The sequence below is a fragment of the Nuphar pumila genome, chromosome 5 (genome assembly GCF_984573655.1).
Source record: "Nuphar pumila chromosome 5, dmNupPumi1.hap1.1, whole genome shotgun sequence".
Lineage (NCBI taxonomy): Eukaryota > Viridiplantae > Streptophyta > Magnoliopsida > Nymphaeales > Nymphaeaceae > Nuphar > Nuphar pumila.
Window position 1 is genome coordinate 127,262,629 of NC_143253.1, and position 26,398 is coordinate 127,289,026.

The window sequence follows — 26,398 nt, forward strand, 5'->3', positions numbered from 1 at the left end:
AGTTGACACTTGAGTACCACCGTCTCCCACATTAGTCCTCGTCTCCCCCAATTCCGCTGCGTGCGAGCAGAAAGCGAAGCGGCGGGGAAGCGAGCGACTCTCCGATCTGCGAAACCCTAGCGGCAATGGCGAAGCCGTGGGCTCTGGTGCTTGTAGCGCTACTCTCTCTGAACCCATTCCTCCCGATCGTCTCCTCCTTCTCCCCGGATCGCTCCACTGATCGGCGCCTCCTGGTCCTGGTCGACGACCTCGCGATCCGGTCCTCCCACTCCCTCTTCTTCAACTCCCTCCGATCGAGAGGGTTCGACCTCGATTTCAAGCTCGCCGACGACCCCAAGCTCGTGTTGCAGCGGTACGGGCAGTACCTCTACGACGGCCTCGTCCTCTTCTCGCCCTCCGCCCAGCGTGAGCATTGATCCGATCTTATTCATCGCCTCGTTGATCTTTTCTTTCTTTCTTCTTTTTTTTGTCTGGGAAATTTCGAGTTAGAGAGCTTTATTTCGTCGTTTCACCCCCGTATCTGCTTGGTTCTACGGTTTCGTGGCTCTGGATTTGTGTGATTCATTGAGCTTTGTTGTTCGAAATTGCGAGAAAAGGGGAAATTTGTGGTTTCTGAGGGAGATTGCTAGTTATAGAGCTACAGGATCCGCGTCTTTGAGATTTTAGGGTTTTAGGCTTTTGTGATCGTGTGGAGATTGTTGTTTTTCGGTCTGTTGAATGCCCGATGATTCTGCTTGGCAGGATTAGGTGGATCGTTGGATTTGGCGGCCGTTCTGGAATTCGTTGATTCCGGTCATGATTTGATAGTTTCTGGGGACGTCGGGGCTTCTGATCTGATTCGTGATCTTGCGACCGAATGCGGAGCGGATTTCGATGAGGTGTGTGTTTTCTGTATGCACTCTCCCGTGTTGTTCCGGGATTTCATAGTTTGGATTACAAAAGTTCTTAGTTAAATTGATTTTTTTTTGTTTGGTGATAGGATGCTTCTGCTGTTGTCATTGATCACACTGGCTACGCTGTCTCTGAGACCGAAGGGGATCATACTTTGATTGCAAGCGATGATTTTATTCAGTCCGATGTAATATTGGGCGATGAAAATATTGAGGTCAGGCATATCTTACTTCTTTGTGCGTGCTCCACCATACTCAATTCTGATGCTAAACCCTTAGGCAACCTTCATTGGAATAAACGGAATTCTGTTTGTTTTGGCTTTTCTTACTATTTTTGTCAAAAATAATGGATGAACACATCTTTGCTTGTTATTTTGGATTAGACAGATGTTTGCAAAACTGGTATGTATTAATTGGTGCATTCTGCTCTTGAATGGACTGGAAAAGAAAATGTTTTGGACAAACATTTCTATGAGAAATACGTGATAAGCTTTTCATTTTATCCAAAAATTGGAGGTGCAGATGTGGTTGCTCTTGGCCACTTTTGATTTCCAGATTAAAAGGAAAAAGCTATTAAGAGTGCCAAATATTTCCGTGGGGCAAACTTAAATTCCTTTCTAAGCTGCTTCTTGTTGTCCGACACTTTGAGATGAAACTAACTTAGCTCTAAATGAACCTTGTAAGTTAAATTATTTTAAATCAGAAGACATCCTTTTGGCATTTGTTTTGGTTCTTCATAACCTCATGAGAGGATTACCCATGTTCATTGATGATTTTGTTATTTGGAGCACTTTTTGGAGTATTGCAATCACTCCAGGGATTGATGGTGGTTCCTTGGCCATGGCTATTTGAGGTGTTGCACCTAGGGTTACCAGAAAGTCTATCTGCATGTTCCTTTCGGAAATGTGAAACCTAATGTTTCTGAAACTTGTGGGAATCTTGTGGAGAACACATGAGAAACATGTTTCACATTGAGCGAGAAACCCCTCTCCTATCATACATAATATATTACTGGTAAACAAGTGAAGTTTGTGTAAACTTATAATGATTTTCATACTTGTTACTATACTTTCTCTCTCTCTCTCTCTCTCTATATATATATATATAAGGAGGATGGTCCTACCCCATTTTTCATTAGGTCCGGTTAGGACCCTCTAAAAATCATAATTTCAAGTATTATTTGTTTAATCAAACCATTAGATGTGTTTATCATTGCTTATCTACTAAAAAAAAGTTTTTTCTCAAATTGATTTGATGTAAAAATATAAATATTTTTTCATCAAATTTTAGTATAAGATCAACCGTTGATTTTTTTACCTCTTTAAAATATACATATGAGCATAAAAAATCTTAATCAAATACATGTTCTCTATTGAGTAAACAATGATAAACACATCTAATGGTTCAGATCAAATAAAAAATACTTCAAAGTACGATTTTTGGATTGTTTTAATGGGACCTAACGAAAAATCCTATGGACATACTAACCTCTTTAATAATAAATAGTTCTAAACTCTTAAGCTGCTCTGTTAGCAGCGTGGTGTTTCCCATGGCAGTCCTTTTTGTTGGGTTCTCTATGTAAATTGCACAAAGTATAATTGATAAGATTTGTTTTTTATTATTGGTGTTCTCATACCTTTAGCTTGGGTAATTTGCAGGCCCCTGTATTGTTTCGAGGAATTGGTCATTCTCTAAATTCTGCTAATGGTCATGTAAGCACTTTAAAGTTTATTCAACTGCTTCTCTGTTTTGTACTAATTTGCTAGTGGATTCTATGTTGCAGAAGACTGTTTTTTTTCAACTTCCTGTTTGATGTCTTACAGATTCTTAAAGTTCTTTCTGCATCATCCTCAGCATACTCAGCAAACCCAAAGATCAACTTGTCAAGTCCTCCTACTTTGACAGGGTCTGCTATTTCTTTGGTTTCTGTTGTGCAGGTATCTATTTTCATATTTCGTATATGACATATAGGGTGCGTTTGCTTGTCACGGAATGGGGTGCCACGGCACCCCTTCCGTGGATCCTCTGCCGTGGAAACATAATCGGACCCCCGCCAGAATGCTTTCTGCAGAAAGGGGGGGGGGTTGGTACAGCGTGCATTTTTTGGCATGCCCATTGAAGTGTTTCCACGATGCTATGTTTGTTTTGGCATTGTGGGCTCCGCTGGAAACACACACCCGTCGATACGCTTCTGCGGAAAACCCAGATTTTCCGTGACACGCAAACACCCTCCATAATATTCTTTGGATTCTTGCATAACGTGGTTCATCCTGCAAAGATAGAGCTGCATTTTGTTGTTGTTTTTTTTGTTTTGGTATTGCATCTTGGTTGATCTTGTCACTTTATTCTTCCTTGCATCATATCTATCTTTCCTTTTCATAAAGTTTCCAGTTTTGGGGGTTTTCAGAAAAGAAAAAGAAAAAGAAAACAAAAAGGTTGTTAGCATTTTATTATCTAGAAAAGGAACGTTCACATGTATATACCTTTTGGGGAGTCACACAGACAGTTGATCTCAAGTATCTATTTGGCATTTGATCTTATAGTGAGCAGAAAAAATTCTTGATATACTCATTGAATAAGAGAGGGAGCTCAAAGCTTGTGGATTTGTGTAAACCTTTTTTATGGCAAACATCAACTGCAAGGAACCATGTGGTGCTACATGCTGGTACATGTTCAAGTGGAATTTTATTTGCTTGTTTCATATCGTATGGGAATGCTTAAGGTCTGACAAAGTATAAATTTAAGCAACTTCGCACGTTCACATCTTAGTTTAAAGTAGCAGGAGATTTTTTGATAACCAACAATATGTGTTCACATGGATGATGGATCACATGGCATCTTTCATGGAATGGACACCTGCTTATGGAACCTGTGTTTAGGGTTACTATAATGTCAAGCCCTTTAGTTTAATTGTCCATGTTCAACTGAGAGAATTTATTAAGACACCCTTAAGTAGTGGCATTTTTTAAAATGTGTAGCTACTTTTAAAGGTAGATTCATGTTTTTTCGCAAGGAAATAAGAAAGAGTTTAGAAAATTTAATTTGTAAATGTAAAAGAGACCCTACAAATTAAGTCTTCATTTTCAAAACCTCTGCCAATTTTAAGGGTGATTGGTAATTTGAATCAGTTGAATGTTGACAAACTTTAGACCATAGGGTGCAACAAGGATTTTTTGTGTGTTTTCAACAAAATCATACTATTTGATGGTAAAGTTAGACGATGCAAGCACCACTTTAGCCATAAATCTTTGTTAATTGGTGTGAGCAGATACCAAGTGAATTTGATTTATGTTGCTCTCATGTCTTCATCAATTGAATGCTTACTGCTTATTTGACCTAATAAAAACTCTGATAACTCCTGCTTATGATAATTGTTGATAGGCAAGAAATAATGCTCGTATCCTGATCTCTGGATCTTTGGATCTCTTCAGCAACCGGTATGTAGTGCTTTTCTGTTTTTCCACTGATATTTGATAAAGCTAATTGCCTTCTTGACTAAAAGAACTCTATCGCATGCAGTCTGTTTAGAGCAGGAGTGCAGAAGGCTGGAAGCTTGATTAAGTAAGTGGGTAAAATGAGCATCACTCTTTATGATGCTGATTCTAATCACGACCTTTGCTTGTTTATGTTACTATTGTGGCTTATCCTTTTGTTTTATATTCTTAACTTCCTTTTCTCTGAGGAATGTTGAGGGTGGTTGCTTTGATACATGAGATTAATAGATGCAAACAACTATTGGTAGTTAGAATTAATGGAAGCAGTGCTATTCATGGTTGAAATGAATGATGTAAGTAACTAGAGAGGAGTAAGATGACTACCTAGGTAACAAATTATATAATTGGTCTCAAAAAGCTATCAGTAAGGTGCAAAATGCATAAAATTTCCTCTCAAAGGGAAAGCATGTGAACTGTGAAGTTTGATCGGTGTAACATCACACTCAGTAAAGAAGTTAAAAAATATTTAAGGCGCTTCATTTAATTTATTTGAATCAGAACCATAAAGCACCTAATTTTTTCCACGTGTTTGGATGTTATAGCTGTCATGAAATAGTGCTGATCCCGATGCACTCCAAAAAGAGCTCCAAGTGTTGAAACAAACAAGACCATAACAACAAAGGTGAAGCATATTGAATATGAATAAATATCTTCATTAATAAAGAACACAAATAAAATACAAAAAAAAATTACATAAATTTATCACTACATAACTCTTAAAATACATGAAATACCTAATACTACCCATCACTCCCTGGCTTTACAATGCACACACTAACCCCTATTTATAGGGAAGGAGAGAAAAGGAAAAGGCTAGAAATATAACCGTTGGACCCTCTCCAACGGTTTTATAAAGCCAACATTGATTGACTTAGTCAACCCAAGTTGACTATTATATATAATATATTTATATAAATAACAATGTATATATTCATATATACTATATATATATATATATAATATATATCCATCGTAACACCCACTTAAACTTATAGTGACTCATTGTAAGTTTGAGATTACAAAAAAAAACCCATTACATAAAATGTCTTCATAGACTTCATAAAGTTCTTCCATTTAATGTTTTTTTAAAGGGTGTTCAATCATACGTTCCATTACACAAAGGATCTTCAATATCACTAATGCTTGAAAAAAAATCTGCAACAATATCTAACAAAAGCAATCTAACAAGAAATAACTATATTTATATATATTAGGGAGAGAGGATGACCAAGCACACAAACATACAATTTGCAGAAAATATTTAATAAGTCAATTTAACATTTTCAAAATCATTTAAAATAAGAATTGATTTTGAATAGTCATTAACTTCAAACATGATAGTCATTGACAAACTCGACTTAATAGATAATCAAAAGTTCTTAATTCACACAAGACCGTACTAAAATAATATTAAGAAATGCAAACAATGATAAAGTGATTTTATGAAAATCATGCACATATATATCTATTACAAAAAGTCACATTAATGCATATCAACATCATCAATATCATGAAGAAATAAATCACAAAAGATTACAAATCATTTTCACACAGCAGAAGATACAAGAAATGATTTTCATCATTTGATTAAGAGAAGTCAAATACACAAAGATCAATTATATTTTACAAGCAATATCAATCATACAACTAAAAAGGTTACTTATGGACCAATTTTAAGAGAACAATAAAGAAATTTTCAAGAGACCAAGCCTAGAAACAATTAGAAATACAAAAAAGGATCCCAATGAGGATCCACACAAATACAATAAGAGTGCACAAGCACTAGTTTGTCAAAAGTAATACAAAGTAAGAACAATCTCAAGAGCAATCAAATGCTCACAATAGCCACTATGTGCGTACACAATACAAGATACAAGAGATTTTATTAATGAAATCATTAGAAAGACATTAATTAAGCTTGTGCAAATTATGTAAGACAATCAATCATGAAATAACTCATGCAACTAAAGCATATACAATGCAAAATTGCATGAAAACAATAATTTCTCATAAAAGGGCAAATAAGTTTAGAAAAATTATGAAGAGATTAAAAAATCTCATACATCATATTAAATGAATTTCGTAAATTAAAACATTAGTTTGGCCATCACAAGCAATCACCTCACTAGACCTCCAATCCTCAAAAATCAAGTGTATCAGCGAGTAGAATAAGAGCATAAACATAATGCCAACAACAACAACTACGCCTTCATCCCAAAACAATTGGGGTCGGCGATATGAACCAAAAAAGAAAATCATTCTGGGTGAGCTAAAATCATACACGAAGGTGTGAACGAACATCTCTTATCTACATATAATGACAATCAAAAAACAAGTGTATCATTGACTAAATCAAGAGTATAATCACAATGCCAATGATGGAAAAAACACACACACGAAGGTGTTAATAAATATCTTTTGTCTACTCAAAATGAGTGTATCAACTACTAGAACAAGAGTATTATCTTAATGCCACTTATGGGCCAAACACACACACAAAAGTACGAATAAACATCTCTTGTCTATATATAATGACACTTAAATACGAGGCATAATAAGAGGGAAGTCAAGAGGTAGAGAACTTGTAATGAGAAACAAACTGATGCCATCAATAATTATTTTAACAATCTTTCGAAACTCTATGGTTTCAAAAGCATAAGTACCATCACAAGATATCAAGCATCTAGTGGCCATATAAACAAATGATTGATAAAACACACTTGTAGAAAACACGGTCAATTACAAGATGACGTGAGGTGTACACATAACTTACCACAATGATTAACTCGGATTTCCAACAACAATGAGTTCAGAGGCCAATCAACCATCAATCAGACCTAAGGCAAATGACAATACGTCACTCATAACCCCTTGGAATCTAGATTGATAAGATGACATGAGGTGCACACATAACTCACCTTAACGGCCAACCCTTCACAACATCGATGTGCACAAATGAGTGATTCAACACATGCATAGAACCAGAGGTCAATCAATCGTCAGTCAGAGCCAAATCATTTGGCAATCTATTACTAACAAGAAGACAAAGGTGCACACATAACTCACCTCAACAACTAACTTTGGTCTCACAACATAGAAGTGCATACTACTCACCTTAATAAGGCCAAACAAATGATGCATTATATAAAATTCAGTGACAGACAATTCAAATGCCAAAAAAATGCAATACATACTCATGAACATCAAATTCCAAATAGTTGAGTTCATATCAAATATCTGATTTGAGAAAAACAAGTTTTTAAATTAAATAAAGTTAGGTAAAAACCTTAACATAAAATTAGTGCAATCATATGCACAACAGTATGTCAATTGATGCAATTATATGCAATACATGATGTTTGAGAATCCTTCAAAAGATTATAAATCCATCAATGAGAAATAAGTGCACTAAGCATATCACATACAAAAGGTCAATAAGTCTCATTAAAAAGACAAAACCACATATGATAAGAGGTTAAAGCTAAATCACAAGTTTACTATGAGACAATGAAGGAACATATGTAGAGATTCATGATCTTTCATATATATGTTTTCTAATCAATTACTCACATGTCATACAAGAAATTTTGCAAGTATAAAATCTCTAAGAATCATGATACCATCACCATGGCCTCACCTCCACCACCACCACCACCACCATCACCCTTATCCCCACTTTTTACCATCACAACCACCTTCTATGCCATGCCTCCATCAATGTTGCCAAACCTCTATCACCACCATCATAACCTCACCTTTGCCTCTACCACCCTCATCTCCACATTCACCATTACCACCACCTTTTACACCATGCCAGTCCAACCCCATTTATGTTTTGCTCATAAATAAATTTACATCCAAATAATATTTTTGTTTTTAACGAAGACAAAAAAGGGTTTTGACTTCATAGTGCCACTAGGAACACCACTGACTACATTAAAAAGGAAAACCGTAAAGTGCCCTCTAGGAACAACACTAACTACATAATGTGTAATAACCAAAATACCCCTAATGGGTTTCACTTATTGCATAAAGAAATATATATATATATATATTAATGTGTATATATATGTGTGTACATACACAAAAAATAAGTATATATCAACGCTATTAAAAATGCACCTCAAGGTGCGCCTCGCCCCAAGGCGAGGACCCTTTTGCCTTGAGGCACAGACCTGAGGCGCAAAATGCTTGAGGCGTACGTCTCATGCGCTATGAGGCATATTCTTCAGGCGAGGCACACCCCATTTGCTTATCAGGGTCAAATGGGGGCAAGGTTGTCTGTATTGTACCATATCATATGATACGATACAATACATATCGTTACTATATGGTGTTCCAATACGATACACCCTCGTAGCTTATGATACACTACAATAAAAGGCGTACCTTAAGATATGCTATAAATGCATTTTAAATGCACTTATTTCAATTTTTTTTCAAAAACATATGAGGCCCCTTGGGGCTAGTTCATATTCATCCTTAAAGAGCTTAAGAGTGATTTAGAAATATTTTTTTCCAAAAAAAAGATGATGTTGATGATACTCAATGCTAGACGTTATCTAATTCATTTTTGTTTGAAATTTTAAAAAATTAGTTACGTAAACATTTTAAGCATTAAAAAACATTGTGTTTTTTTTTGTTTGTGTAAACACACATTATTATGAATCTTGCAACTTATTAGCTTAGAATCATTATTTAATATGCATATTATTTCATAGTATGGATTTTTCTTGTGAGATTGCCATTTATAGCATTTTATCTTGACTATTTAAGGTTCAATGTTGTATGCATGCCATTCATAGCACATAATTGTTTTGATATGTAATATTATAGTTTTATCTTATTCCATTCATCATTGTTTGATGATGTCTTATGCAGCTCATAGAGACATAAATACTTTATATGTAATTTTGTGGTTATATTTTGTGAAATTCATCATTGTTTCATGTGTTATGATTTTTTAGAATTTTTGCTATTTTTTTCTGTTTTTTTTTTTGAATTTTTTTATTAAAATATTATGATACAATATGGTATGGCACAATGTTACTTTGTGCTTGACCGATACGGGTAACGATACAATACAACCTTGAATGGGGGTCAAAGCTCCCATTTGATCAACATTTGGGGAGAAAGATAGGGTCGGGGCCTCCCACTTTTTCTCATTTTTTTCTTTTTGCTCTCTCTGTCTCTTTGTTGTCTCTCCCTCTCCCTGCTCCTCTCTCACTCTCGTCTCTCGCTCTCCCACTCTCGTTTCTTGTTCGCCTTTTGTCTCTTGTCTGTCACTCTCCCACTCTCTTGTTTCTCGTTCATTTTTCGTCTCTCGTCTCTCTCTCTCTATCGAAAAGAGGAGGGACTCTCAAACAAGTACGCTCTCTCGTCTCTATATCTCTCTCTCATCTCTCTCGTTGTCTGTATCTCATCTCTCTCGCTGTCTGTCTCTCATCTCTCTCTGTTTGTCTCGTTGTCTCTCTCATCTCTCTTTTATTTCTGTGCTTATATTTTGTTTTTGTGTTTATTTGCATGATTTTTGTGCTTAGCCAACAATGTCATGGGCCTATTTCCTTCAATGGGCTAGCGCGACGCGATAGTCCTTCCTCACCTCCGCAAGCCTACTTGTCAGCTCGCTTGCCGATCACGGAAGCTTGTAATCAAAGTGCAAGAGAGCAAGAGAGAATAGGGGGAGAGAAATTGCAATCACAAGAAGCAATCACAACGAGGGTGAACAAAAGAAAACTCAATGCATTTACTTCATTCACAATTTTGCCCGTAGGCTATTACAGTTCAAGTATACGGGCTGCCCCTTCGGGGTATTGATTCACCTGAACCGGACAGCTTACATCAGACTCAACAAAAACAAAACAGACTCTAAGCGCAACTGTACAATGTAAGTCGCAAGGGAACATGCTCTCCCCTTCAAATCATGTGTCGTCTTCTGCGCCATCTGTTTCGTGGTAAGCTCTGACTTCAGCCGGGTAGCGGCTGTTCATTCGGAATGCAGGCTTCCACGTTGGTTTCGCTGTTTCCTCCCACTGCACCAAGTATTTCTTTGTCTCTCCCAAGTAGTTGACTTTGTGGCGAAGGATCTGACTGAGGTGCTTTTTGGCCCGTTGTGCTGCCGGGGCCCTCTGCATAATGGGAGCGCGTTGTGGTACACTGCGTTCCGGGTCTCCATCATCCGGATGGAACTGCTTGAGGTTGCACACGTGAAACACCGGGTGCACCTTGAAGTCTGGGGGCAACTCCAGCTTGTATGCCAGCTTGCCCACCTTCTTTGTGATAGTGAAGGGTCCTTCATACTTTCTGAGCAGTCTGCGGTGTCGCCCGCAGAAGATGCCTGTACGACCAGAATATAGCTTCACCAACACTTGGTCCCCAACTTAGAACCCCGCGGGCCGACGATGCTTATCCACCCACTTCTTCATTCTCTTTGCCGCCTTGTGTAAGAATGCCTTCGCCAACTCATTCTGCTCGTGCTAGTCACGAACAAACTAATATGAGAGTAACCTTTGGCTACTAATCTAGCCTTATGTCTCTCTAAAGTTTCATCACTTTTAGTTTTAATTTTAAATACCCATCTACAACCTATCGTCTTCTTTCCATGAGAAAGATCTTTTATATCCCAAGTTTTGGACTTATCTAATGCTAGTATTTCATCATTCATAGCATTCATCCATTCAAAATAATTCTTGGCTTGTTTGGATGAGGGTTCAAAGAGAAACTTTTGGCTAGACAAACTCTATAATGAAGAGTAAAATTTTCGTAGGATACAAACCGAGGCCTATGTATTCTTTTTGATTTCCTAATAGTGTTTTGTTTTAGATTTTCTATGCTAGAATATTGTTCTAAGGGCATTGGGATGTCTATCTTCAGATCTTCTCGATTGGATAACTAAAGGTCCATCATTAATATCAAGAGACTTACCACATTGGATGTCATATTGAGGTTCATCATTAGCAAGATCATTGTTGTTTAACACTTCATCATTACATTTAGGAGATAATTCCAAAAAGGAGTAATCATTTTTTCTTTAATAGGCACATTTAAATCAAAGAAACTTTCTTTTTTCTATAAAGGTAACATTCCTTAATATATAAAGTTTATCATGCTTAAAATCATAACATCTAAATCCTTTTTGACTTTCCCCATAACCAAGAAAGACACATGGAGTGGCTCTTTGGAGAAAGTTTTTGATTTTTATTGATAAGAATAAAACATTTACATCTAAAAGTTCTTTGTCTGAAATAGTTGGGGTGGTTTTATAAAGTTTCTCATAAGAAAAAATATTTTAAAGTTTGGATGAAGAAAGTCTATTTATAAGGTATACCGAAGTAAGCACAACTTCAACCCAAGAATGTTTTGGAACATGTTTGAAAATAAACAATGTTTTAGTGGTTTCTATTATTTGTCTGTGTTTTCTTTTAGCCAAACCATTTTGTTGAGGCATGTTTGCACAAGATCGTCGATGAAAGATGTCATAATTTTTCAAATAATATTTAAAGTCATTTGACATGTATTCTCCCCTTGAATCAGAACGAAATATCAAAATATTGGTTTTAAGCAAATTTTTCACAAGGTTACGAAAAGTTTTGAAAGTTTCAAAAACTTCATATTTGTGCCTAAGAAAATAAATCCACGTGATTCGAGAATAATCATCCATAAAAATTGCATAATAAGTAAATCCTCCTTTAGAGGCAGTAGGAGCATAACCCCAAACATCCGAATGTATTAATTCAAGTTGTTTGAAAGCAAAAAAAGTTCTATCTCGATTAGGAATTGCTTTTATTTCCCCAAGAATACAATCCGTACATTGGATTTTTTTCATTGCAAAATTTTCTCAAATGAGATATATTGGATGACCTAGTCTGTGATGCCATGAAAACATATCCAATTTTGTACGTTTAAAAAAAAATTATCTTTGGGAATAATCAACCAGTCCATGTAGTAGAGGTCTCCTCTATGACCTTCTCCAATATGCTTGCTGGATATCCTGTATAAAACATCAGTCAGAAGTGAAGGAGATACTACAACCATGGTCAATAATTTGGGAAACTGAAAGAAGATTTAAATTAAGTTTTGGTAGAATTATGACTTTTGAAATAGAAAATTTTAAAGAAGTTATAAAATTTTCAATTCCTTTAATTTCAAGAGAGGATCCATCCGTAGTAAAAACATTAAATCTACTTAAATTAATACTATAGTCTGAGATTATAGTTTCATTAAAGGTCATATAAAATAAATTATTAGAATCTAGGAGCCAAGAGATCTTATCGGGATGTGAGGAAGAGGAGTCCGCGATACCGGTTAAGGAGGATGAACCTTTGAGAAGCGGTTGTAGAGCTTCTGCTAGTTGAGACAAAGACATATTTTTGTAATCGGAATTGTTGTTATCTTTGTTTTCTTGAGGAGCTTTAAGTAGCTACTCTTTTCTCGTCCTTTTTGAAATCCTGTCCAAAAGGTTTGATGTTCCTCGGTTCTCTACAGTTATAACAAAAGATTTTCCCTTTTCTATTATAATTTTCCAATCATATCTCTCATCATTGTTCATTGGCTTCTAATTATTTTTGTTGAAATGAGTGTTAAATATGTATATGTAAATGAATATATTTCTGTACTGTATTGTACCACTTGTACAGCATACTGTACTGTATTGTACTACTGTACTGTATTGTACTTTATTGTACAACATACTGTACTGTATTGTACTGTATTGTACAGCATACTGTACTGTATTGTACTATTGTACTGTATTGTACTGTATTGTACTATTGTACTGTATTGTACCACTCGTACAACATATAAATATCAATGGAAAGGGGAGAAGACATTACGCCCAACAATTTTTTTTCTCTCTTCCCTCTTACCTCTCTCTCTATCTCTTGCTACGATAGTAAGGTGACTCCCACATCTGATTTCTCACATGGTATCAAAGCCAAGGGCGTGGTAATCACGATCATCTGGAAGGCCCCTAAGGACCTTGACGTGCGTTTTTGGGCGTTCTCAAGGAAAGTGTTTTTTTTTTTTCATCTTTTCTCTGTTGTTTCTCCGTTGAATCACTATATTTCGACGTCGTTTCTTCATTTCCTCATATCGTGCATCTTTTCCTTCTTACATATTCTGTTATCCCCAATTTTATCAACCCTAATTTCTGTTTTCCCCAAATTTGGGAACCCTCATTTCTCAAAAGTGCCTCTTTTCTCAAACTTCTTGTGATTTCTTATCTATTTCTTGCAATATAGTTGATAAATCGTACATTCTGCACGATTAACTAAAAAATCGTGATTTCCAAAACTCAAAAATTTCTGTCCGTACGGTTCTGTCCGTACAACCTACGAATTTCTGTCGTGCTGTTTAATTCATCTTTGATCTTCTTCCTTATGGATTCTAAAATCAGCCCCGGATTTCTTTCTCAACTTGTTTCTCACAAATTAACTCATGATAACTACTTACTTTGGAAACGCCAAATTCTGCCGTTTATCCGAAGTCATGGTCTTTCTGGGCATCTGGATGGGGGATCACCCGCCCCACCTATGACTATTACGCAAGAGGTAATTGGTAATGATGGGAAGGTGAGTTGCATTGCTATTCAAAATCCTGCGTATGATGTTTGGTTTCAAAAGGACCAATCTGTGGTTGCCTATTTGACTGCCACGTTATCTGATCGTATATTACAAACTATCTCTGACCATTTTACTGCTGCAGAACTATGGAGACATCTTGCTCACTCTTATTCACAGGTTTCTGAATCACGTGCACTTCAACTGAAATGGCAGTTCCAATCTATGCGAAAGGGAACTAAGACCATTACTGAATTTCTAGGGGATATCAAAATTATCATTGATCAGTTGGCCGCTATTGGATATCCTGTTTCTGACAAAGATGTTGTTCAGCAGGTATTGGGAAGCCTTGGGCCCCAATATCGTATGTTTTGCACTGCATTACAGGTTGCCTCTACACTTCCATGCTTTGAGGATTTACAGGCCAAACTCCTACAGTATGAAGTTAGTTTGACTCAAGATCATCTTATTGATGATCCTCATCCTGTCATGTTTACATCTGGGTCTACCTCATTTCGTCCACCTGCTGCTCATATGGGCCGTGGAGGACTCCTTCCTACTCCTACTGCTCCACCTGCCACTAGAGGTACCCGTGTCCCTACTTGCTTCCATTGCAACAAGCGTGGCCATGTGAAAGCAGATTGTTGGCACAACCCACAGAATCGCAACAAGGCAGGGAGGCCAGGACCAAGAGCTGGACAGATGAATGTTAGACAGTTTCAGGGGCAGCCGCAGGGAAATTTTCGAGCACATCAGGGTACTGATCAGGGACAGAGTGCAGGGTTGCCACATGATGTGCAACAAATTCTGATGACTGCATTTAACAACATGAATTTGCGTCAGAATGATGATGGAGTTTGGTATATTGATTCTGGAGCAGCCGCACATGTTACTTCTGATGCAGGTAAACTTTCCAACATGGTTCCTTATATTGGCACTGGCACTATTGTCATGGGAGATGGTTCCCACCACCCTATTTCTCATACTGGAAATGCATCTCTCTCTTTGTCACAATCTACACTACCATTGAAAAATGTCTTACTCACTCCTGCCATTGAGAAAAACATTTTATCTGTTTCTAAATTGGTTGATGAAACAAATTCATCCATGGAATTTACTCCGTCTTCTGTTTGTCTTAAGGACCTTCGAACCAAGAAGATGCTCGCTAAGGGTGAACGACGCGGAAACATGTACGTCTTCGAAGCAGCCCCCGGGACTTTGAAGACGTCATCTACCGTGTCTCCATCTTTTCCTGCTTATTTGAGTCAGTCTTCTTCTGTTATGCAATGTAATAAGCCAGTTTCTTGGCATCGTCGGTTAGGTCATTGTAGTCAAGGGTTCCTTGACAAATTGTCTTCTCAGGGTTTTATTCCCAAAGTCAAATTAGATCATAAGTGTCCTAGTTGTAATGTCTGCAAGAGTCATGTACTTCCCTTTCAAAGTATCAATAAAAGAGCTTCCAAGCCATTTGAAATTATTCACTCTGATGTTTGGGGCCCAGCTCCTGTTTCATCTCTATCTGGCTCTCGTTATTTTGTGTTATTTCTTGACTCTTTCACTCGTTACACTTGGATTTACTTTATGAAATCTAAATCTGAAGTGTTCAAACTTTTCAAACAATTCCATGCTCTTGTTCAGAACCTTTTCAATTCAAATATCACTTATTTCCAGTGTGATGGTGGTGGAGAATACATATCTCATGATTTTAGTGAATGTTTAAAGGACCATGGCATCACACGTAACTCCTCTTGTCCTTACACTCCACAATAGAATGGAGTAGCAGAACGTAAGCATCGGCATATTGTTGAAACCGCGTTAAGTATGATGCACAATATTGATATTTCTTTCTCTCTTTGGACTGAGGCCTTTCACACTGCAGTGCATATCATTAACAGGTTGCCTATGGAATTATTAGGAGATCAGTCTCCTTATTATTTGCTTCACGGTTCTCACCCTTCTTATGATGATTTGCATGCTTTCGGATGCATTTGTTATGTCCATGTGGATCATTCTTTACGTAACAAGTTTCAGGACAGAGCAGTTCAGTGCAGATTTCTGGGATATGCCGATGGGTATAAAGGATATAGATGTTATGATCCTATTTTGGGTAAGATTAAGGTGTCTAGAAATGTTGTTTTTGATGATGACCATTTCAGCACTTGTGATACTTCTCAGGTATATGAGCAAACTACTTATGATCCATGGCTTTGTGATACTTTGCTATATGACTCTATCAGAGATCCTGTTGTTGATGAACCAATTCAGTTTGAAGCAGACAACTCCATCATCCAGGATGCACCTTCATGGTTTTCAGGTTTGGTTTATGCCCGTCGAGGAGCCCCTTCAACTCCATCTCACGAAGCTCCCCCTCTTCGACGATCCACACGTGAAAGGCATCCTATCCATCGTTGGGTTAGTTACAACAATTTTTCTCTTGACTTTCAGTTGTTTCTAACCAATGTGGCCAAAGAGAAAGAGCCGTCTACTTTCCATCAGGCAGCCCATTCTCGAGCTTGGGTTGAAGCTATGAACGAAGAAATGGCAGCACTTCATGAATGTCATACATGGGATATTGTTCCTCGACCTGTTGATAGAAATGTTGTTGGTTTTAAATGGGTTTACAAGATCAAGCGTAAACCAGATGGTAGCATTGAAAGATATAAAGCTCGCCTTGTTGCACGCGGATTCACACAACAATATGGGCAAGATTATGAGGAAACTTTTAGCCCTGTTGTCAAAATTGGCACCATTCGTGTGATCCTCACTTTGGCACTTCAGCATGGTTGGTCTCTTAGCCAGTTGGATGTCAAGAATGCGTTCCTACATGGGGACTTGAAGGAAGAGGTGTATATGGAGCAACCTCCTGGATATAGTGAACATGATGCGGCTACATGGGTTTGTAAATTGAGAAGGTCTCTTTATGGTTTAAAACATGCATCTCGGTCTTGGTTTGAGAGTTTCTCCATGGAAATTCAGCAGCATGGCTTTTCTAAGAGTATACTTGATCATTCTTTATTTATGTATAAGAATGATCATGTTATTACTTGGGTTCTTATATATGTTGATGACATCATTATCACTGGGAGTGATGATGCACATATTGCCTTGGTCAAGTCTTTACTCATGGCCAAATTCAAGATGAAGGACTTAGGCCCATTGCGATACTTCTTGGGAGTTGAAGTCGATAGACAAGATGATCGACTCACTCTAAGTCAACACAAGTATACTCTTGACATTCTTCACACCACTGGTATGATTAATTGTAAACCTCTCAGCACCTCATCTGTCTTAAATCATAAGTTTAGTGCAAAAGAAGGCCAATTATATCATGATTCCACTTTATATCGCCGCATTGTTGGTATGTTGCAATATCTTACATTTACAAGACCTGACATTGCTTATGCTGTAAATCAAGCATCTCAGTTTATGCATGCTCCCACTGATTGTCATATGGAATGTATTAAGCGTATTCTCAGATATCGGAAAGGGACTATTGGAGATGGATTGCTCTATCACAAAGATGAAAGCTTCACTACAGGACACCGTTTACTTACATATTGTGATGCAGATTGGGGTGGGGACCCTGATGAGCGTAGGTCGGTTTCAGGATATTGTGTTTTTATTGGCCCAAATATTGTCACTTGGAGTAGTAAGAAACAAAAGGCCATTGCTAAATCCAGCACTGAGGCAGAGTACAGGGCAATGGCAGCAGGGACAGCTGATGTCACTTGGGTACGGCATCTTCTTCAAGAGTTGAATGAACCTATCTCTTCCTCTCTGCTTTTATGTGATAATCAAAGTGCCATTAATATTTCTTTTAACCCTATTCATCATTGTCGCACGAAGCACATTGAGATTGATCAGCATTTTGTTAGACAAAAGATTGAAACAGAAGAAATTGAGGCTTCGTATGTCAGATCAGAAGACCAAGTAGCAGACATCTTCACCAAAGGATTGGTTAGTCATCAATTTTGGTTACTTAAGGGCAAGTTGAGCATGATTGAAGATCATCCTCAACTTGAGGGAGGCTGTTAAATATGTATATGTAAATGAATATATTTCTGTACTGTATTGTACCACTTGTACAGCATACTGTATTGTATTGTACTACTGTACTGTATTGTACTGTATTGTACAACATACTGTACTGTATTGTACTATTGTACTGTATTGTACTATTGTACTGTATTGTACTGTATTGTACTATTGTACTGTATTGTACCACTCGTACAACATATAAATATCAATGGAAAGGGGAGAAGACATTACGCCCAACATTTTTTTTTCTCTCTTCCCTCTTACCTCTCTCTCTATCTCTTGCTACGATAGTAAGGTGACTCCCACATCTGATTTCTCACAATGAGGAGTATTGACAATGAGTCTAAAAACCACGAATACATTATCCTTAGACTCCCTAGATTCGGTTATGGATTTTAGCCTTGTTTCTTCCATGCAAACTTGGGCTAAAATCTCATGTAAAGGTGAAGACTCCTTTTGATTTTTGTGTTGGTGGATGATAGATACTCGAACATGTTTGAACTCGAGCCTAAGACCTTAAATACATTGAAAAAATTGATAACCAAGGATTTGATTTTTTCTACGGTGAGCATCATCAATGGTATTCCAAATTGGCTCCATTTTGGCCATTTGTTCACAAAGTCTTTTAAGAGTACTATAATACTCTTTAAAACTTTTTTCACATTGATTGCAATTGTGAATCTTATTTTGCAAGTCTCATTTATGGGCACCATCATGGGTATATGTTTGTTTGATATAAACCCATGTTTCATCGGCGCTCTTAAATTTCAATATATTTTTACAAGGTTCTTCACACATACTCCCCATAATTAGGGATAGAACCTTGGCATGACCCCCCTTCTTTAATAGTTTTTTTTTGTAGTCAAATAGAGTTTTTTCTCTCTGTCTTTAAGAGTTTCCTCTTTGATTTCACCATCTTCCTCACAAATAGATTTTGTGAGAATAGGTTGAGGTTCCGATATGGAGCCATCAACATAGTCTTACAAGTCTTTTCCAACTAAGATTCTTTTCACGGTGGTGGCCTACATATTATAGTTTTTTCCCATCAAATTTAATGGACATTGTAACGCCTCAAAATTTTTAACCTAAAAATATGTGATTTTTTTTCTAATTCTAATATATAATTATCCAACAATTTTGCCAACATATAAGTTTCAACTGAGTCAAGCACTAGATGATCCGCCTTAGCGCAAGCGTGAACGCATCTTAGCCTCCTAGTGCCAGACCCAATACTGAACACCATTATCAAACCGATTGAACACACTACACAAAAGAATCATTAAATTAAGTGTCTCATCAGTGACATTGTCTTAATTGAATCAAGCTCTAAAGAGTCGACCTGCTCAAGCAACGATATTTACTAGTTCTCTAGAACAACATTCGAGATAAGATGACCAATTAATAAAACTTGTTTGGTTCAAAATCACAGCGAAAATAACATTTAAAATTGATTAAACAATTTGAGCGAGTTACATTTATGTCAAAACGTCTACTAAACTAATCCATTCATTAAATAAATCAAATGTTTAAAAGTTTCAATTAACTAAAATAAATAATTAGAAAAGTCCAAAACGTCTCCCAAAAATCAATAGTTGATTCACATGGCACCCCCGCAGCATCCCGCAATTGCTTTAGCTCAACTATCTTTATATGTTTTTAAAATTTATGGGGTCATACTTTCACAGTCTCATTGGGAATCACATCAACAAGGCATATACATAACACAACATTACATGCATATGCCATCAATAGTCATAAGCATTAAATTAAACATACAATTTTAGGGAACATAATATCCAGTTATATCAGAGTTAATTATTACATAATCAAGATCATTCTTTAGACACAAATGCAACTATGAACATGCATGCAATATTTGTTAAGTGTCCATATTTATTTAATGCATTGTTTCGCTTTTAACTATTCAATGGGTACACCAAAGAGTCACATAACCCAGTCTAAATCACTCAGAGTATATTATTTAATGCGTTTTAATTAAAACTGAGTGACCAACTGAGCTAAAACCACCTGAGAGTGGTCCAACATTGAGAGAAACTCATTAATGGCTACAAACATGATCAATCCTAACTTTGCATAGACATGGACATACCACCTAGGACAAGTTTAGGTAGTCTGCCCCTCCTTAACTCCGTTGATTGGAGACCGATATGACCTTTCACCCACAAAATAAAACAAGGTCCATGCAAGTTGGACCACTGCCCTCTTCAATGCAGGTCAGGGAAGTTTGATCACACGAGTTCAATGGTTAATTTCACCTAAAACTGCTAATGTGATCCATCATCCCGCGATTCCAGCGACTAGTTTTGCTCACAAATCTCCCTCAGGGTTCTCTTTATTAAGGCAAGGTCAGTTCAGTTGGGTTGTCTACCCACAATATGTATCTCAGGTCCGCACTTTCAGAACCAAATGCATGTTTGTTATTATGCACACACATATCAAATTCTATGCATAATCATGGCATACCGCACTCGCCTATTATCACATGCATATTAGGATATCATATACAATAATCACGTGACTCCATGCTATATTTTAAAACATTTATGCAATTATAACCCCATATGCATACTTACTACATGTCACAACCCTATATGCATTGAGACATATCACATGCATAACATGAACATGCTATTCCATACAAGCACATGTAGTATATCAATTCATGTTAATCATCATAACATAAAAGCATGCATAATTGTCAAGTGCATATTATAAACATCAATAACAATACATATTGATATTCGATCATTCATGTATTCATTTGATTCAGTTTTAGAACTAAACCGTCCCAATTGGTTCACTTTCGGAACCCGGACAACATGAGCGTAAGAGTTCCAACTTGAAACTACAGAGACTGAATTTTATTAGTTAGTATAAATTCTGCCCTATCATAAAAGTAAGAACAATTTTAAAGTATATGCACGGATGTGTTAGCTAAACATAGCCACAAACCTTGCCTCATTTGGAGTTTGGAAAATGGAGAAATAATTATTTCACTGAAACTGATTTTTGTGCCCCTGAACTGACCTGTCTGGTTCAGTCCCTCCAAAGAAGCCTCAACTAAGCAACCTTATAGAACCGGGAAAATTCTGTAAAAATTACTGTAAATAGATGGACATGTCTAGAACAATCTCCCACAGAGATTATATCTAAAATCCATCGGATTTGTGAATTAAAATTCACAAAATGCAGCTGATTTAGGTTCTTGAATAGACAGGACTGCAGAAACTTTCAGGTTTTTAGGCCAACTTTTGTGATTTTTAACTTATATATTGTAATGAATTTGTACATCAATTTTTTTATTGAAACTTTTTCAATTTGTAATCGAACATACATAAATTTTTTAGCCATAACTATGGTGCAAATTAATAGAAATAAAATCGGCAATATAATACAACCGAAATACAAGATATCTGTAAGGACAAAAATCCTATTTTGACTTTCGAAGACTGTAACTTCTTATTCGGAACTCGAACAAAGCCAAAATTCCTCCTGGGACTTCCTCAATGAGTATAGAACATTTCTCTAAAATTTGAGAATTTTTGGCAAAGGCATTTGAGTGTACGATAAAGTTCTTAAAAAGTGTTTGTGCTCGTAAGATCGTGTGCTTTTTCATGAAAAATCATGTATGTTTCATATTTTTTACAAAATAAACCATATAAACATGATTTTTATGATTCAATTCATCATGATATATTCAATCTCAGTATAAACATGCATCAACAAATTTTCATGCTGCATATGAAATCATTAACTCATAAAATTGAATATGAAACAACCAAGAAATTCGAAATCCTCAAAATCAATTTTCCATATTTAGGGTTTTATTTTCTTTTTTAGATTTTGTTTGATTAAACACCCTAAATATAAATTTTAATATGATCTCAACATGCTGATCACACAAAACACACATCCAATATAATCGGAAAATATAAATCATGCTTTTTATGAACTATAAGTAAGAAGTAAGGTTTTCTAGAAATCATTTTTGGTAAAATCACGTTTAAGCCTCCAAAAACACCGGATATCGATCCAAACACATGGCTCGAACTGGTATCACCTCTATTACAGATATGGAACTATATTCCAGCATATGGATGCACCCTTGGTGCTACGTACACACGCACATGTTGAAGGTTTCCTACCTAAACTCACGTAGAATAAAAATCATCGGATGTTTGGTATTGATACAGAGCTTCACCACCAACGTGTTGTAGCTTTAATGGCTGCAACCTACCACACATTTCAGAGTTTCCTCCTAGGGGTCGTGGGTTAGAGAAGAAGAGGAGAGAAGATAGAGAAAATATGAGAGAGGAGAGAGGTTTGGATGAGATAGGAGAGAGAGGTGTGTGGGAGGCTTTATATAGCCTTTCACACCTTCTCTTCCCTCTTTGGTTTGGGCTTTCTCTCCCCCCAAAAATCGTGTGGATGGGGAGAGAATCCAAAATTTTCAAAAATCTTTTAGTTGTTATCCCCTTTCTTACCTCTTAATCTCCTATTAAATGAAATCTCCAAACCTTGACTTTTTCTTCCTTAATTAACTAATCAATTAACATTAATTAAAATAATTAACTTAATTAATTGTTAGAGAGATGGGGATGTCCCACCCTATCTAAATCCTTCTCTTAATTAATTAATTAAGTCCAAATGGGTTCCGCATTGGCCGTCCCACCTTATGGATCCAATCCATGTGACCTTTAGATCCAATGAACCATATAAGTTTGGTTCAAACTCCTTAATTAAGAGTCCAAACCCATAAGATTGATCCAAACCCATATTTGATCCAATTAATAGGGTTTAGATCCATATCCAATATTAAAAATATCTAGGATCCAAATACAAATTAAATTTAACAATTTGCACACATATATTAGACATAAAAATGCATATTTATTTATTTTATATTAAGAAAAAAACACAAGTGTTACAAGAACAACTGAGTACTTTTTTGGCTATTGTACCAAGAAAAGAAAGAGTAGAGGAAGATAAAAGATAGAAAAGAAGAGAAGCGGAAGGTAAAAAATATGTTGAAGATGTTTGTTGACACATTTTTTGAGGCAATGAACCAATGAACCAATGAACCAAAGCTTCACCACTCTTCACGATCTTTCTCTTGATACAACCCAAGAGCATAAAAGTGAGAGCCTTTTATGGGCATACAAGAACACAAGAACATACACAATCAAGGCCACTTATGGGTCAATACACGAGCACAACCACACAAGCCACTTAGGTCTAAAACACAAGTAAAAGGTATAGGAATATTATTAAGAGAATGCTTGTGAACAAACTTAACATACAAGAGGGGTTACACCCCTTATTTGTACACGAAAGGAAGCAAAGAAGAACCATTGGAAGTACTTCTCAACAGTTAGAATATAGCTGTATTCCAAGGGCATTATAATGACTAGAATTCTTTTGACGAAAAGAATAAAATATATTAAAAATAAAAACCCTAAAGTGCCTCTAGGAACACCACTAATTACATAATATATAATGACCAAAATACCCCTGATGGGTTTCACTTATTACATAAAGAATATATATATATATACACACACTTTAACAAAATGTTCAAATGTGTTAGGACTGGAAGGGCGTGGACCTAATGATGGGGTGTGGACTAGGGTGGGCTAGTTAGGGTGGTAGAGTTTTGGGTTGAATGCAGTGTAGCTAAGTTAAATTGTCAGAATTTCAAGAGGCAGTCTAGTCTAGATGGATTGGACTAGGGGGTGCACCTCTATTTATAGTTTTTTTGGAGGATTTTGGGTGTTTGGGTCTAGAAGCACGTACCATTCCAAGGTGCTTCTTCTTGATTGGACAAATTTTGTTGATTCATCTGGTTGGCTAACCTAATGCAAGATTAAACCTGATTGGCTAGTTTATGATGAATTCTAGGCTCTTGCGAGAGTTTTTGCATGTCTTCTAGATATTAAAAGTTGGGAAGATAGAGATATTCATTTTGGCATGAAAATTAGTCTAAAATGGTAAGATTTGGCTTTCGCTACAAACTAAGTTTGTTGCTAAGAGTAAGCTTGATGACATCCTAGATTTGAGGCTAAATTGTTTGGAGTTTTCACTAGACAAGATGACTTGTTTGGTCATAATCTTTTATTTTGATATCAGATTGAGGTGATTTTTGTTGCACTGGAAAATTGACACCTTGTACTTCAATTCTTCTTTTAGGTGCAACACTTTCGAACATCATTTTAGTGTTAAAGAGCGCACATAAAATGGGATTTACCTTCTTTTGGATTGACATCTTGATCCTGATGTTAGATTTGAGTGATTTTTGTTGCATTGCAAAGTTAATACCTTCTAGTTTAATTCATTTTTTTTATGAAGCCTTTAAAGTACAATGCAATTATTTGGGTGCACTCTACCACATTTTATGAGCCAAAAGTGCACCTAAACTGAGGTTTGCCTTATTTTAGACTGGGAACACATTATTAAAAAAAAAAAAAAATCCAAAGATCCGGTTTTCAATACTCCTTTTAGTCAAAATTGGGGTGTCTACAAGATCCTGACGTATTTTCAAATTCCATCTTTACTAACCTTTACATAGGTTGTGCAAGTTATTATCTCATCAATAATCTAAATTTGCTAAATATTTTTTATTTGCCTCTACAAATATTCTTTATAGATTCTTTAGCCCGATGAAGTGGTTTGTTCGGATGTCCCATGATCATCCCTTCCCTGATTGTTAATTTTTAGTAATTTAACTAAGGAACGATCTCACAAGATTGCAGTTTTTAGGCTGCATTATCTAATGACTAAACTCTACGTGACTGCTGACTACGAATGTTTCAGAAATAACATTTAGTAACTTTAGTTCACCCTGTGGATCAATTCAAGACTTGAAGTAGCTCTTGATCATGCTTATCACTGCCAGCTTCTCAAATATAAGTGCACCAGCACTTAAATTGGCCACCTGATGTTGACAGCTCCATATATTTAGAGATGTCTGAAACCTCATGTTTTTGAAAAATCCATTGCTACATGCAGAATGCATGAAAAATCCAAACCGCATGGACTTTTATTATTTCTTGAACTTGAATTGGTATCTGATTTGTCAATTGTCATCTAACGGTTGGCTATGACCTGACCCAAACTTCATGTGTTGACAGCCCTACATTGAATAGAACAAGCTCTGATGCTTCAGATTTTTTGGACATATTCTTATAGTTGGTCTTCTGTCATGAACAATGCAGACATGAAAAATCTGGCAACCAGCAGTTCGTGACTGAACTAAGCAAGTGGGTCTTCCATGAAAGAGGCCATCTCAAGGTGAGCTTTTTATCCTTTAGAAGATTGTGAAAAGCAAGGACTTTGATTCTGTCAAAGGATTTCACAGAGCGAGTGGGGGTACTTGTTGAAGCAGCATTGAATGCTGTTGCCATTATTGAGTGCTTTGTTAGACCTGGAGGCTGGACATTCTCCTCCTCCCACTGACTGTTTGCTCTTTAGGCTGTCAATGTTAGGCACAATAAAGTTGGTGAAAAGGATGAGCCCTCTATGTACAGAATCAGCGATGACTTGGTACTCTCTCTCTCTCTCACCCACAACACCCCCCCCCCCCCCCCCTCCCACACACACACACACACACACACAGTGCTAACATCCTAAGTTTATTGAAGGAATACTCTGTCGAGATCTATGAGTGGACTGGGAAGGACTGGATACCATATGTAGGTGATGACGTGCAAGTGCAGTTTTACATGATGAGCCCCTACGTCTTGAAGACCTTATCCAATAACCAGAAGGTTTATAATTAAAACCAACTCCTTTGATGCTCTCTATCTCTTGTGGATTTTTTCCCTGAGCCTTTGGTTTTCTCATTATGCACTTTCTTGTGCTTTAGGGCCTCTTTTATACTTCATTCCGAGTCCCAGATGCTTATGGAGTCTTCCAATTCAAGATCGAGTACCAAAGACTTGGATATACGACCTTATCTCTCTCTAAGCAGGTACATTCTGTACATTGGTGTAGCTACCGTGGTATTTCCATTATCAGCTATTGTGTCCTTATACCTTAAAAAAACTTTTGTATTGCAGATCCCAGTTCGACCGTTCAGGCACAACGAATATGAGAGGTTTATACCTGCAGCTTTTCCCTATTACGGGGCATCATTTTCTATGGTAAGTGTCATTTTTTTGTAATTTTAACAAAATTTTCTTGTTAAATCCAACTTTCATGTAAGTTCAACATATACTTGCTTCTGTTGCAGATGACGGCCTTCTTCATTTTCAGCATTGTCTATCTGTACAACAAGTAGCTTCTAATTAAGTAGGATAAGCTGCTGTTAGATCTAGCGGGATGAGAGACATTGTAGAAGCATAATTTCCAATTTTGGACAAGAATTTTTCATAATTAAATGAATTTTTTACATGTGGAGAAA

The 26,398-nt window shown here is 36.6% G+C and overlaps 1 protein-coding gene across 1 annotated transcript; it reads left to right on the forward strand.

Annotated features, from left to right (window-relative positions):
- LOC149838613 (dolichyl-diphosphooligosaccharide--protein glycosyltransferase 48 kDa subunit-like) lies at window positions 1-26,398 on the forward strand. The gene is made up of 13 exons (XM_090006705.1): window positions 1-405; window positions 742-878; window positions 980-1,105; window positions 2,549-2,602; window positions 2,714-2,827; window positions 4,272-4,327; window positions 4,410-4,451; window positions 25,212-25,287; window positions 25,468-25,539; window positions 25,638-25,763; window positions 25,862-25,966; window positions 26,055-26,138; window positions 26,228-26,398. Exons 1-13 carry the CDS (start codon window positions 126-128, stop codon window positions 26,273-26,275), a joined length of 1,320 nt encoding a protein of 439 aa, XP_089862831.1. The 5' UTR covers window positions 1-125; the 3' UTR covers window positions 26,276-26,398.